We start from the raw sequence: 13,530 nt of genomic DNA, 5'->3' as shown, positions 1-13,530 counted from the left end.
GTATGTTTAAAATATTTTTAGAATAAAAATTTGGAAAAAATGTTTGGTTCAGGAGCTAGATTATCTGAATTCAAACCTGGGCTTTAGCATTTTCTAACTATGACCTTGAGCAAAGTACTTAACCTCTCCATTCCTCAGTTTCCTAAACCATAAATGTGAATAGGAAGTGCTTACCTCACAGGGGAATGTGAGCATTGAGAGAGTTAATAAGTAAGTATAAAGCACCTAGAACAGTGTCTGCTGGTTACTACACAATAAATACTAGCTATTACTATTTTTAATCCTTTAAAGCATGGTAATTTTATTTTTAGCCATCTTTTTAATTGAAATTATGATATTATTTCATGGAATTTATAAAAAGAATGGGCAGAATGTTATTTAATTTCTTTTTTTAAAAGATTTAATTATCTTAGCGGGTAAGGCAGAGAGAGTCTCAAATTGACTCCACGCTGAGTGTGGAGCCTAATGCAGGGCTCGATCTCACGACCCTGAGATCATGACCTGAGCTAAAACCAAGAGTTGCTTAACTGTGCTACTCAGGTGCCCGTTATTTAATTTCTTATTGATAAATCAAAGTAATAATAATATTCAATTATAATAATTGCAATACTATGACATCCTTAAGTAATTTTTAAAACTCAAAGAGTTCTGCTTTTTACATTTTCTTCTGCTTTACTTATTTATATCTCTTTTATCATCAGACTTCTAGATTTTATTCCTGCTGCTTACAAGTTACTTGCTTCTATCTGCTTCCTCTTCTAACGATTGCCTCCAGCTTATTAGGTGTAAACATCATTATAATAAGCTAGAGATGACAACCAACCAAACTTTACAGTTCTGGTTCTTCATAAAACTTCTCCCTCCTCCCTATCCCTAAGTGTCATTATTTTCTTATCCTGAGATATAGCTGGAAGGGTTGAGATTGATGAAGATTGACTCTTGGATAAATAAGGCAGAACACACATCTCTTAAGATTCCTAGATTCCACTCAGCTTTAGGAGAAGCTGATGCTATTTCTTTTTATCATAAGTATAATCTAAATCATGTCTCAACTACTACCCAATGACTTAATGTCCCAAGGGTATAACTATTTCTATGTAAGTGGACAGATTGGAAGGCAGCTGGCCGGACAGACTTAACATAACATAAATAGCCTTCTAGTCCAGGAAGCAGACAAGCTCCAGTCTCCAAAACTGGCTCAGGCTTCATTCCATTTATTGCATAGCTAATTTATATTTCTGGATTCTTTGTGTATTTGCATCTCTTCACTCCAGTTGGTGATCACTTTGTTTTATTCCAACTATTTTTCTTGCCCCTGGAATTGTTTACTCTTTCCTGACTTAGATGACTTTTGATTTATAGCTCTGACCTTTACATTCTCTGTAATTGTGTTCTGCCCAGAGTTTAGTCAATTTCGGCTAAGGCTCCTCAATATGTGTGTCTGACCTAGTACTGACCTACTTTGGGTCCCAGTTCTGGGCTTTTGGGGGTTTCAGATTTCATGATTGCTCACTTCTATCCTTCCCTAGTTCCCCTGTCCTAACCCCTCTCAGACCCCTTGGAGCACATTATTGGAATATGTAATCTTGCAGAAAGAACTATGTTCTTATTTTCATTTATAATTCTATATTTTACCATTTTAATTTCAGATATATTTAATAATTGAGCTTCGATTTTTCTTTAAAAATTGTTTTTGCATTTTGATATGTCATTTATGGCAGTAAGTTTAACCATAGTGTTTGCTTTTGACATAATTTATTTAGCAATCATTTGTGGAATATATACTCATTAGGTGCCAAGCACTGTGCCAGACAGCAGCGCTGGAAATATTAATAAAATATAGTCACTGAATTTAAGGACAATGGGAGACAGACTTGTAAACAAATAAGAACCAAGTCATCTTGGTCATATCTGAAAACTAAGCTTCGGGGCGCCTGGGTGGCTCAGTCGTTAAGTGTCTGCCTTCGGCTCAGGTCATGATCCCAGGGTCCTGGGATCGAGCCCCGCATCGGGCTCCCTGCTGCGCGGGAAGCCTGCTTCTCCCTCTCCCATTCCCCCTGCTTGTGTTCTCTCTCTGGCTGTGGCTCTCTCTGTCAGATAAATAAATAAAATCTTAAAAAAAAAAAAAGAAAACTAAGCTTCAAGAGAAACAAAGACTGAAATTAAAATCATCTCCAACATGTCAAAATTTCCAATAATCTCAGAAAAATTAATGTCTCTCTTCTTGAGAGAGGAGCAGCCAGAATGCTTCAGAATGACACAGTCAATACACACAATAGAATTAGAAGTTCATAACCAGGGTCAGATAACAAAGTCTCTCTTTTTGCATCTGATTGCAAACTTAGGAAGAACAATGAACAGAAGGAAAAGTTAGTGGCAGTTGAAACACCAGGAATGGATGCAGCTGACTGGGAATAGGATCTCAGTGAGGGTCTCCTGCCTCACTAAGGAATGCCACTATATATAAAAGTGATAAAGACAATAGAAAGTGAGGTTGCCAGGAACACAAAAGTAAAGTTGATTCTGCCTTAAATATTCCTACTCGAATCTCCTAAGACAACAAAGGTTTTGATCCCTACCAATCAGTCTGTGAAAGGGGTCTAACCCAACATTCCAAACCCCTCAATGTCCCAAATTTCTCCAGATGTTCTCAAAACTTCTACTGCTTTGAGAAATTGACCTCTAGAATTTCTGAATTATCCCTTGTTACTCCAACAAAATGAGCAAGTTGTAAAGGAGCCAGGATCTTCCTAGAATTGTATTCATAGTGAACCCAATCTGTCAGATCCTTGACCAAAAATTTCTGACCAGAGGCCATGTTAGGGCTCAACAATTGAGAGAAAAGTACCCTTTGTTACTTCCCAGAGGAATGCAAAGGGGCTCTCTCATGCAACCAGATTCTATAACTTGCCTTCAATCCTCAAGTACTTGATGCAACTGGCTCCAAGATCTGACCCTGGTTTCTGTTTAAAAAAGTCCAAACTGGCACTCTCCCTGGAGCTTTTGGGGACATTCACAACTAGCTGACCTCCATGAGCATCCTCTTAACCTGCAGTGAAACTGTTAGATTTCCTTGAACCTTCATCGTTGCCCACCTTTTGAGCAGTAGAACTAAGCTCAGAGATCCACGAACTCTGCCCAAAATCTGTGACCAGATGGAAGAGTTCAAAACCAGTTGTCATGGAAGGCCAACCACAGACCTCTGGCACCTAGTTTGGCTCTGGGTTAGCTTGAGATGGGCACAGGACCTTGAACAATGTAGCAGACCGTGGGCAGCTGACTAGATGTGAATCCTGGGGCCTCTGAGAGGACAGAGAAGGTGAGAGGTGAGAGTTGTATGGAAAGAAAATCCTCTTAATGCAGCTGATTTGAATTATACCAGCTCTTGACTGCATATTGGAAATCTCCTGGTGCTAATATTGAAAATCTAGGAAGCAGCAGCCCAACCCAGACAGACAATATCAGCATATCTTGAGCTTGGGCCCCTTGAGATGAATCTAATGCAGCTTGCCAGACAGAAAGAGTCTTTTGGCAGATAGCCAGGCTTCATCCACCCACCTTTATAAAGCAAGCAGAGACATCATTACATTTTGGGGGATTGTTTTTTTCTTGTCTGAGCTCCTAACTATGAGAGATGAAGCTATACCAGAATTGCTAAGGCAAATACCTGCTTTAGGACATAACTTCTCCAGAAGATCCATATGTTTTTCACCTCTTTGGGTAGTTTTTTTTCCCTCAGCTCTAAAACAGTCCTCATTCTCTGGGTGTTTATTTGGCAATGATCTTACCAGATGTTGCCGTTTTGCCACAGAGGTCCTGGGGCAAAACAGCTCTAATGTTTGAAATCAAAGAAATGCAACTGGGACATCCACCTTATCCTATTGCTTCCAGTTCCATCCAAGATAATGAATCCATCTTTTTCTTCTACTCTTCCTCTTGTTTCCAATACATCTAATTTCATATTTAAGTAGCATGGCCAAAAGTCACAGTTTTGGAGGACAGTTTGGATTTATGCCTATTGTTGAGAACTAATTATTAATAACATTCTTTTTCCTTTTCAAAATCATCTTTAGCGGGATGATGAATGACGCAGCCATCCAAGCAGTGAGCCAACGTTCAGCCTCTTTAGCTGAGTTCCCAGGGAAGAGGCTACGTGGATAGAATTCTGTATCGGCAACTGCAGCTGCATCTTCTTAGAGATAATGAAGGACAGGGAAGAAAGAGGATTCCAGAAGTCAATGTTTTTCCTCTTTTCTATGTCATTCCCTCTTGCTTCCCCATCCCTTAGTTTGATTCCCAAAGTAGAGCCTGCCAATAATGCAGTCAGGCTGGGGAGACAGATTCCACACATGTAGGAAATGATTGCCCAGGACAGGCACAGCTCCCTTACCTTTCTCCCACTTTAGGGAATGGGAAACACTGCATCTAAATAATCAACCTTTATGCTTTCTGGGAAGCTGGAGTTGATCCTAGGATGAGCTAGAGTAGCTTTGCCAAAGAGAATTATGAGATGTTCTACTGTATACCAGATAATATATATTTATTCTCCTAATGTATTTTCTAAAAAGATTTATAGTAGCTTACAAGGGTGTAGATCAGATAGCAAGATAATATAAATTAAGAAAAATGAAGCAAAAATAAAAATAAGACAGTGGATCCACAGAATAAGGATAATATCCCAAATGCCAATTTCACTCTGACATAGAATAGGAGATAAGAGTAAAAAGACTTCTCACTTAGTTTCCAAAGTATTTTCTCTATCAGACATGGACAATGCATCAAGCCTATTGCACCAATGACATTCAGATAACTTTTAAAAAAAAGTAATGATAGTAATGACAAGGCTGATAAACAAATTAACTAGAGACTGGAAGGTACTACATGCATAAGTGAAGGAGACAGAGTTAATGTGATCATTAAACTGAATCTATAGTGTTGAGAGTGTAGGAAACATACCAGCTTCAGTGAAGTGACCAATTTAGATTGACATTTTTGTTCACTCAGACCACTTAAATGCACTTCCCATATATATTATGGCTTATATTTCATCTTTCCCACATTCTGTGATGACTCACAGCTAAATTCTCTGGTATAGAGCCTTTTCCCTTAGAGCTCTCTCTCCCCTTTTTTTCTCCAGGGTTTACAGCTTAAATGATATGAGAGGCATTGATTTTTTCTTATGGAGGGTACAAAAATAATATGATTGTCTTTTAGGAAGCAGAAAGCTATGAGGAAAGATGACTGAAGCTCATGAAATTCTGACAGATATGGATAAGATTAAAACAGTCAATCATTTTTATAGTAAAGCTCTAGAAGACATCATTGAAACTCTTCTCAATGGATGCAATCTTGATATGGAAGCAACAGGCATCATCCTTACACAGTTCATCTAGGAGTGTAAATAAGCACATTATTTTTTCTGTTTGGCAATAGTTTCTAAAATAAAGCTGCATGTACTCATGGGCCCAGCAATTAACTTGTCCTATGAATATTCTTGTTGAAGTTTGAAGAAAGTATGTTTGCAAAGATGTTAATCACACTATACTTTTAGTTTCAAAGACTAGAAACAACCAAATAGTCTAACCTAAGAAACTGATACCATAAATTTCAAAATGTTGCTATCATGGAATGCTATTTAGTAATAATGAAAAATGAGATACATATGTCTGTGCTCAGATGGAAAGATTCCCAAAATAAGTTAGTGAAAAACCTAATGTTGAAATTGGCTTGCATTGTTCACCTTTGACTGAAGTATTTTATAAGAATTACATACATAGTGTTATATATGCTAGTGAATGCTTAATGATCCCCCTCTGGAAGGAAGGAAGTTGCTACATCTATGGAGAGGGGTTGTAAAAGTGTCAGGGGATTTTGTCACCTTCTGGTTAATATTTCTATACTACTTGAACTTAATTTACCATGTATATGTATTACCAAAATCCAGAAACGGAGAGTTTACACACTGAAGGCTTGGGAATAAAGAACAGATGGACCAGAGTGGCACCAATCCACCTGGAATTTTGTAGCTGTCTCTCCTCTTGACTTGAACTGACTTGGTTTTCTGCTTTTTGATTATTTTCCCACTTTAGCTGCTTACTTCTTACTTAGTTTTGATGATCTTGCTCCTACTTTTTACCTCTCCTGAGCATACAGTCTATCTCGCCTGACTTTCCCCTTTGTCTTCGGACCTGGATTCTTCCTGTAGCCCTGCTCTGTTCCCAGGTCAGTCTATTTTGGCTTCAATACACCCACTTAATTCTGGACTCAACTCCCTCTGACAATTTCAGCCAAGTATTCCTAGAATATATCATCCTGCAGAGGAAAACTGTAAATAAGTAACTTTCAAAAACATACGTATGCATTGCCATTTTGTTTTGATTATAGTCCCTAAGAATTATAATCCAGGAATTCCTCTGGATTCAAAAACTAGGAAAACACCCTTGTAAATAAATGAGTACCACCAAAAATCCCAACAGACAGGTCCCAACTGTCCCTCAAATAAAAAGATCTCTTTTGAGGACTGAATTCCCCCCCAAAACTTAGTAATCTTGGATTCTAGTAATGGTTCATTAAAATAATCAGGAGCTGAGGTCTTCACAAGTATTTTCTTGCCAGGGTGGAGGAGTGCAGGTCATATACATTCAGAGTGGTACAATTTATACTGAAGAGAAGAAATATGGACAAAGGTATCATGTGACAAAATCTTAGTGTCTGGTCTCAAATTCACTTACCAGAATTAGCCCAAAGAAAGCTCAGTGGACATTTGAAAGCCCTGAGTGGGTGCAGGACAGTAAGCCATGGTGTAAAATGGAGTCTCACCAGGGTGAGCCATTATGACTAGTAATGGAGGCAGGGAAGGTTTCCAGGAACATGAAGGAAAGCTCCCTCAGTTTTAACTAAGCCCACTTGAACTTCTCTATGGCAGCCTTATGGTTCACTAGCATGTTTCACTTATTTCTATGGATACGATAACAACTTCCAAGCTGTGCCTGTCCAGCCCACCAAAACAAGAATATTGGAGAAATGCCAGAATCTTTACAGAACTAACTGTTCTTGTGACCCTAGTCAGTCAGACCCCTGACCAGAAGAAACTGGCCAGAGTCCATTTAAGAGCTCAGGAAGGAGGAATGAATTCTTGCCCCTGCTAGAGTAATACAAAGGAGAGATTGTTATATATGTAACTTCTATACCCATCAGCAATCCTGAGGCCTTTTCGCCTATGGTTTTAGATGCAATTAGATCTATGGAATACAAAATTAAAAAAAAAAATCCAAAACTGTCACATTTACTGGAACCCTGGAGGTCTCTTACTACTGGCTACTTACCTCTACTTCTGATCATTCTGAAAGAGTTGGTCTGCTTTTCCAGGATCTACTCCCACCTCAAAACTACTCTAGCTTTTCAAATGTAGAACCAAACACATAGATATTCAACTCCTTCTCAAATTGAAGAGCAACTTTGAAACATATTGGGGTGAGACTGGATATGGACCAGAGCCAAAGTTATAGCCTATAATCAGGTGCTTGGACCCTGCAACCTCTGGGAGAACTCAGAGGATTAAAGACTGGTGGATCAGTTGCCTCACTCTGGCATTTGAAGTAGAAGGGAAGAAATATTCCACTCAGCACCATATATTCAACCACGTACTGTGGCTCCCAAATCAGCATCCTTCGGTTCTAGTTTAAAACCAAATTCTCTGTCCTAATCTCGGACTTTTAAAGTCATAATTTCTCTGGCCCGGGTTGAGGGGGTGTTGGTGAGGGGTGCTAGCTTCAGCATTTTGGCCAACCTTTTGTTTGATGTTGATATAGTCAGTGTGGCACCTGCCTGCCACCACAATGATTGTGGTGTCCACAGCTGTCCACAGAGTGGTTACCTTCAGCTAGCAATAGGCTGAGTCAGTCCAGTCAGGAATACTCTGTATGTAACAGGGATAACTCTTTGCAAGGCAAAGGAGGGATCTCCCGCTGGCATGGAGTACAACTAGAATAAGCCTGATTTATAAATAGCAATGAATGAACAAATCCATGGAAATTATGATCCCAGATGGGCCAAGAGATACAGACCAGCTGAAAAACATCCCTAGAAGCCCTCAGGTGAAAACTTACTCTTCAGCCTTAAAGGTTTCCTCCTTCAGCATTGCAGAGGTGATGACTTACTTGCCTGGCCTTGGTCAACCCACACTAATAGAAGAGAAAGGGGCCAACTCAGGGAAAAATGAGATCTGTAAAAGTTCATATGATGGTGGATGGCTACATTGTTAATAGCTAGTCAGTGTGGGCGGGACTTACAGATATCCTCTCACAGCTGACCAAACTGATACTGGTTAGTAAAAATAGTGGGACAAGAGTCCCAGAAATCAAGAACATCGCTTTTATACTAATGCCCCCACCATAAGCTTTTAAGAGAGGGTCTATGATGCTAGCTATAGGGTTGTCAGTCAATCTTTCAGTAGCCGCATTGTGGTACAGATCCTATCATAATGAGATCTAGGACTGAGATGTATTAGGATACTTCTTCCCTAAGTAAGGTATTGAGCAAAATATTGCTGTTTCATTCCCAGGGTGCTTTAAAGCTGTATTCATCCTACCTGGGCAAAATTAGTCGGAGTGTATATCAACTACCCTACCAGAGCCTCTCCCACAGGAGGCTGTGAGACAGAATGCCAGGATGTTTGGCTCTACCTTCTGCTCCTTAGTGGAGACTGATAAACTGCAGCAGGTCGTGGGGCCTGCCTATGTCACTGGGGGTCTATAGGTCCCTTTTCTTGAGCCTACATCCAATTTCAGGTTTTTCTCCTCTTGTTTTCAAACACATCGATTGGAAAGAAGGGGCTCACAGTACCTCTTCCCTGAGTCCAGGATTACAATGAATCCCAGCAGTTAAGAGTAGAATATTGTATACCTAAACTTTCTTTTCTCCTACATTAATTAATGGGCCAAATAAATTTAGCAATATCCAATATACTTACGTCCCAAGAAGTAAGACCACATACCTAAAATAAAATTTAAAGCTAAAAAGAGGAAGAGGGTAGAGCTTATTCTGAGAATATTCAAAAGTATTTAAATATGAATTATTAACCATGGCACACAATTTTGTGAAGATGGAGTCTCACAGGTTAGAATATACTTTAAACTGTAGAGGTGCCAAGAGATCAGAACCTGGATTTGAATTTCTTTTCCTTTAGTGCACTGTAGTGAGGCTGTCAAAGCCCCTTTCATTTTTATATAAACATAAAATGAGAGCTAGAATAATGAAGTGGATAAAAACACAAAACAATTCCTTATACAAGCAACAGTTACACATGATAATACATTTACAAAACCCTTCATGTAATCTGTGTTGTTCAGTCCTTATCAGGATATGTAAGCTTTTGATGTGTCATTTACAAATAAGAAAAATAAAACTTAATCAAAAGTTAAATAACTCATTTCATTTTTGAAAAATGAAAATCAATTTTTATAATTCTAAATCTCAAAGTCTTTATTGGACTTCAGCTTAGTATTGATTAGCCAACCAATCTCAACAGATTACCTATGGGTCTTATCTTCTTGATTTGTAAAACTAGTGGCTGGATTTTAGAAACTTTAATTAGAGCTAGAAAATAGCAGGTATGGTGCACAAGACTCTGTTTACTACATGGCCCAGATTCTTTCTATTTTGCCAAAAACTACTCTCCTGAACAATAGCCAGGAAGAAAAGTATCCACAAAAATACCACCCAAACTTCTCATTTCAAGAGAATTTTCTGGCCAATATCCAAATTTGACTCCATCATTTCCATTAATAAAAGGAGCATATCAGTGTGTCATTCCACATATTTTTATCATTTGTCCTGCTTTGACCAATATCCTAAGTATTGGAGGCAACACATAACAAGAGTCACAATGAATACATCATCACTTCTAGAAGAAAACTTCCAGAAGGTATTCAGTTTACAGGCTAACCAAGACAAAAACAGAAACAAACCTGTTGATCCAAACAATACCAAAATGCCCAGCCATTTAAAGTGGGCACACCATTTCCCATCACATCTATGGCTCTGTTTTTTTTATTTTTTTTATTTTTTAATCTATGCCTCTAATTTTATACTGTTGATTCACATATGAAAAGCACCAATTTTAAAATCACTAAGTTAATTTAAAATAAGAGACAAGATTCCTTCAAAGTATACTCCATCCTGAGTAAGCTTTTATTCCCTCTATTCTATCATTGTGTCATGTAACCTAGAAGTCATTGCCATATAGGGTTTCTAGAAATAGAAACTCTTAATTTCTGCTCTGTTAGTGTAAAGCATCTTGGCTTCAGAAGCTTACCTGGTGGGATGAGAAAACTGACCGGGGACACAGTGCAGAGTAAACATGCGCACACCAATGCTGCCTTTGAAGTAGCTCTCTTAATTCAGGTCCAGAATCTTAAATCTACTGCTCAAGACTCTAAGGATGTATATGGGGTGGGGCCGGCTGGGGGTGGGTGGGAAAGGGTGGCAGCAGATGGCGGCTCTCACCATCCTGGGGCTGGGCACACAGCAAGAAAAGGCACTTACTTGCTACCATGTGACGGGTCTCCAACAGCACCTGAGGGAACCCTGAGAAGCAGAACTCCCTGGAGCCCTTTTCGCCTCCTGGGCTTCTTTTTCTTCCCGGATTTCTCGGGCTTTCCCAGTTCTGGTTGCTTAGGAGGTGTTGCTAGGCTGGCGTCTCTCCTCACCAGCTGATGCTACAGGTCACGACGGCTCGGCGGTGAATGGGCCCCACTGGATTCCCAGCTAGAAACCGGGTCCCTGGGGTGGCTGCCCAGCCACTGGCCCAGAGACCCCTCCTGGCCAGATGCGCAGTGGAGCCGCGCCTGCCGCCTTGATGCTGTGTTTGTGTCTTTCCCACTCCTCCCTCCCATCTCCCGGCCACGCCACCGTCTCCCCCGCCCTCATCCCCAGGCCAGTGCGCGACTTGGCCATCCAGACCGGGCGTGGGCGGGGTGATGGAGACCGAGACCCGCAGCCGCCACCGCTTAGGCCTGACCGGCAGCTGCTCCGCTCGGGTCTCCTCCACAGCTGCTGGAGAAGGGAGGGGGCGAGAGGAGGGGATCCGTGAGGAGGGGGAGCTGATGCAAGAGCATGAAAAGATGGAGAGGATAGGAAGAGGGGGTATGCAGCTAAGGGTTTTGGAGGGGTGGGAATAAGAGAGAGAGGAGGGGAGAGGGAGAGGAAGGCAGCAAACTCAGGTCTTCACCTCCAGTTGCTTTCTCTCTCCCCTTACCTAGCTGTCCCAGTAGAGCTTGTCAGGGGCAATTGTCGGCCTGCAGCATTCAGATCTGAACATTGCTTAGGGGTGTGGGGGTGGGGGGTGGGGGTGAATGGGTTGGAGCTATTACAACCTCACTCTGGATTTCTTTCCCGCTCTGGTGACTTGAGATACAAAGGGCAGAGGAAAAATCATGCATATTTGGAAAAACTGTGTGCAACAATCAAGTTTGGGGGTGAAAAGAAGAGCTGTTGGACCTTCTTTCCCAAAGGGAGTTTGGAAACTTTGCTACACCACAGAACGCTCATTTTATAACCCTATCTTGTTTGAAAATGGTGAACTAATGAATCGTTGAACATTACATCAAAAACTAATGATGTACTATATGCTGGCTAACTGAATATAGTAATAAAAAAAAGAAAAAAAAACAATTTTTACAACACACCAAGAAAAAATAACAAAAATGAGGAAAAGGGAAAAGAAATCGTGTATATTTGTAAGAAGCTCTAATTGTATATTCCAGGCATGAGACAGAAGGGTAAAGTGGAACGAAACTAACACTGGTTCTATGCAAACCGTGTCAGGGACTGCATGTTTCATCCATGACTCACAGAAAAGGCCTTGTTACATCTTTTTGTTTGTTTAAATTACACACTTGTTATGAAAGATTTCAAACATATACGAAAATACAAAGAAAGTGTAACAAACTCCTTTGTACTCATCACTCCACCTCAATCACACTGCCTCAACTATTATCAACACGTAGCCAATCTTGTTCTATCTATACTTGCCCCCTCACCTTGGATTAGCTTAAAAGTAGTCCAGACATCATAATATTTTATCCAAAATTATATTAACATAAAACTCTGAATAAGTTCTTTAAAAATACAACCCCTTCAATACAACCCAATACGATTATCATAACTAAAAATTAACAATTACTTCATAGTGTCAAACATCCACTTGATTTCTTTTTAATAAACTATACAGTGGCTAACTGAACATAATAAAAAAATGTATAGATTATCGTCTTCTCTTTCCCACACTTTGTGATGGCAGTACAAGTGAATGTTCTAGTGCATAGAACTTTCTTTTGGGGCAATACAACTTATGCATCCCTTTTCACCCAGGAAAATCTAAGCATCTTGCAGTACATTAAAACATAAGAAACATTTAACAAATTTAATATTAAATATTTTAAAGCTTAAATAATATACTTGACATAAACTGCTTTGTATAATGTGTAATGAACACAAGATGCTGTGCAAACCAAAAATAGAAACAAGAGACAAATAGAAGGGAAACCAATGATGTTGGATTGATCTTCTGAGCTGGGCAATCATTTTTTGTTTTTCTGGAGCAAATATGTTGCTAATGTGGGAAAAAAGGCTGAAGAAAATTATTAAATTTCCTTACTACTTGCAGCCCACTGACAAGTCCTTGAAACAGGCAGAGTGACATTCCTCTAGGGACTCAGCTGCCTCAATATTAATACTTTGCTACGGGCAAAAGAAAACCGTAGCCTGACTCCCAGGATCCTGTAACTTTAACATATAAAAATTCCTTTGGAAACTTCCTTTATCTTGTGTTGGCAATCATCCCCCAAGCATATGACCCTCCAGTATATATCTGAAGGGTCTCATGACTAAGGTTTTTATTAGACAGTAATAAATGACTTTTCCCCAACAACAGGTAGCCCCCTCAAGGTCCTAGAAATCTTGTTTCCAAAATTCCTTAGAGATTTATGCTCTCCCTAATCCCCTCCCAACTTGAAAGTATATCATGGGCCACTCCTCATGACCCCAGTGCAGCTCTTCCTGCACACGGGTCCTGTCCCCGTGCTTTCATAAAACCACCTTTTTGTACCAAAGACGTCTCAAGAATTCTTTCTTGGCCATTGGCTTTGAACACTAACATTTTTCCTACATCATTGCCACCATTGTTAGGTAATATTACTAAGTTAATCTGACAAATTTTGGCGATCATTATGCTCCTAATACTGAGTTGATGAGATTCTTTTGAATTGCTCAGTAGAGGGAAGCTCTTTGTTTTCCACACTTCTGCCTTAAGAACCTTATAATCAAACAGGGTTTTAGAGGGGAGGGGGGAGGGGGGATGGGTTAGCCCGGTGATGGGTATTAAGGGGGGCACGTACAGCATGGAGCACTGGGTGTTATATGAAAACAATGGATCGTGGATCACCACATCAAAAACCAATGATGTATTGTATGGTGACTAACGTAACATAATAAAATTAAAAAAAAAATAACCTTATAATCATGTTTTCT

General features: G+C 39.9%; 1 protein-coding gene across 2 annotated transcripts in view; it reads right to left on the bottom strand.

The window, feature by feature from the left end:
• The window catches only part of SCN7A (sodium voltage-gated channel alpha subunit 7), an 80,370-nt gene extending 69,078 nt beyond the window's left edge, over positions 1-11,292 (bottom strand). Inside the window, exon 1 of one of the 2 annotated variants that reach the window (XM_032408980.1) lies at positions 10,546-11,292. In XM_032408980.1, the coding sequence (XP_032264871.1) occupies positions 10,546-10,555 (10 nt within the window). In that variant the 5' untranslated portion in view covers positions 10,556-11,292. Of the gene's footprint in view, positions 1-10,315; positions 10,427-10,545 lie in introns of those variants that run through there. The other variant, XM_032408987.1, reaches the window with a different exon arrangement.
• Positions 11,293-13,530: the final 2,238 nt, after the last annotated feature.

The sequence above is a fragment of the Phoca vitulina genome, unplaced genomic scaffold (assembly GCF_004348235.1).
Source record: "Phoca vitulina isolate PV1807 unplaced genomic scaffold, GSC_HSeal_1.0 scaffold1, whole genome shotgun sequence".
Lineage (NCBI taxonomy): Eukaryota > Metazoa > Chordata > Mammalia > Carnivora > Phocidae > Phoca > Phoca vitulina.
Note: the sequence above shows the minus strand (reverse complement) of the source record. Positions and strands in the feature narration are given on the sequence as shown.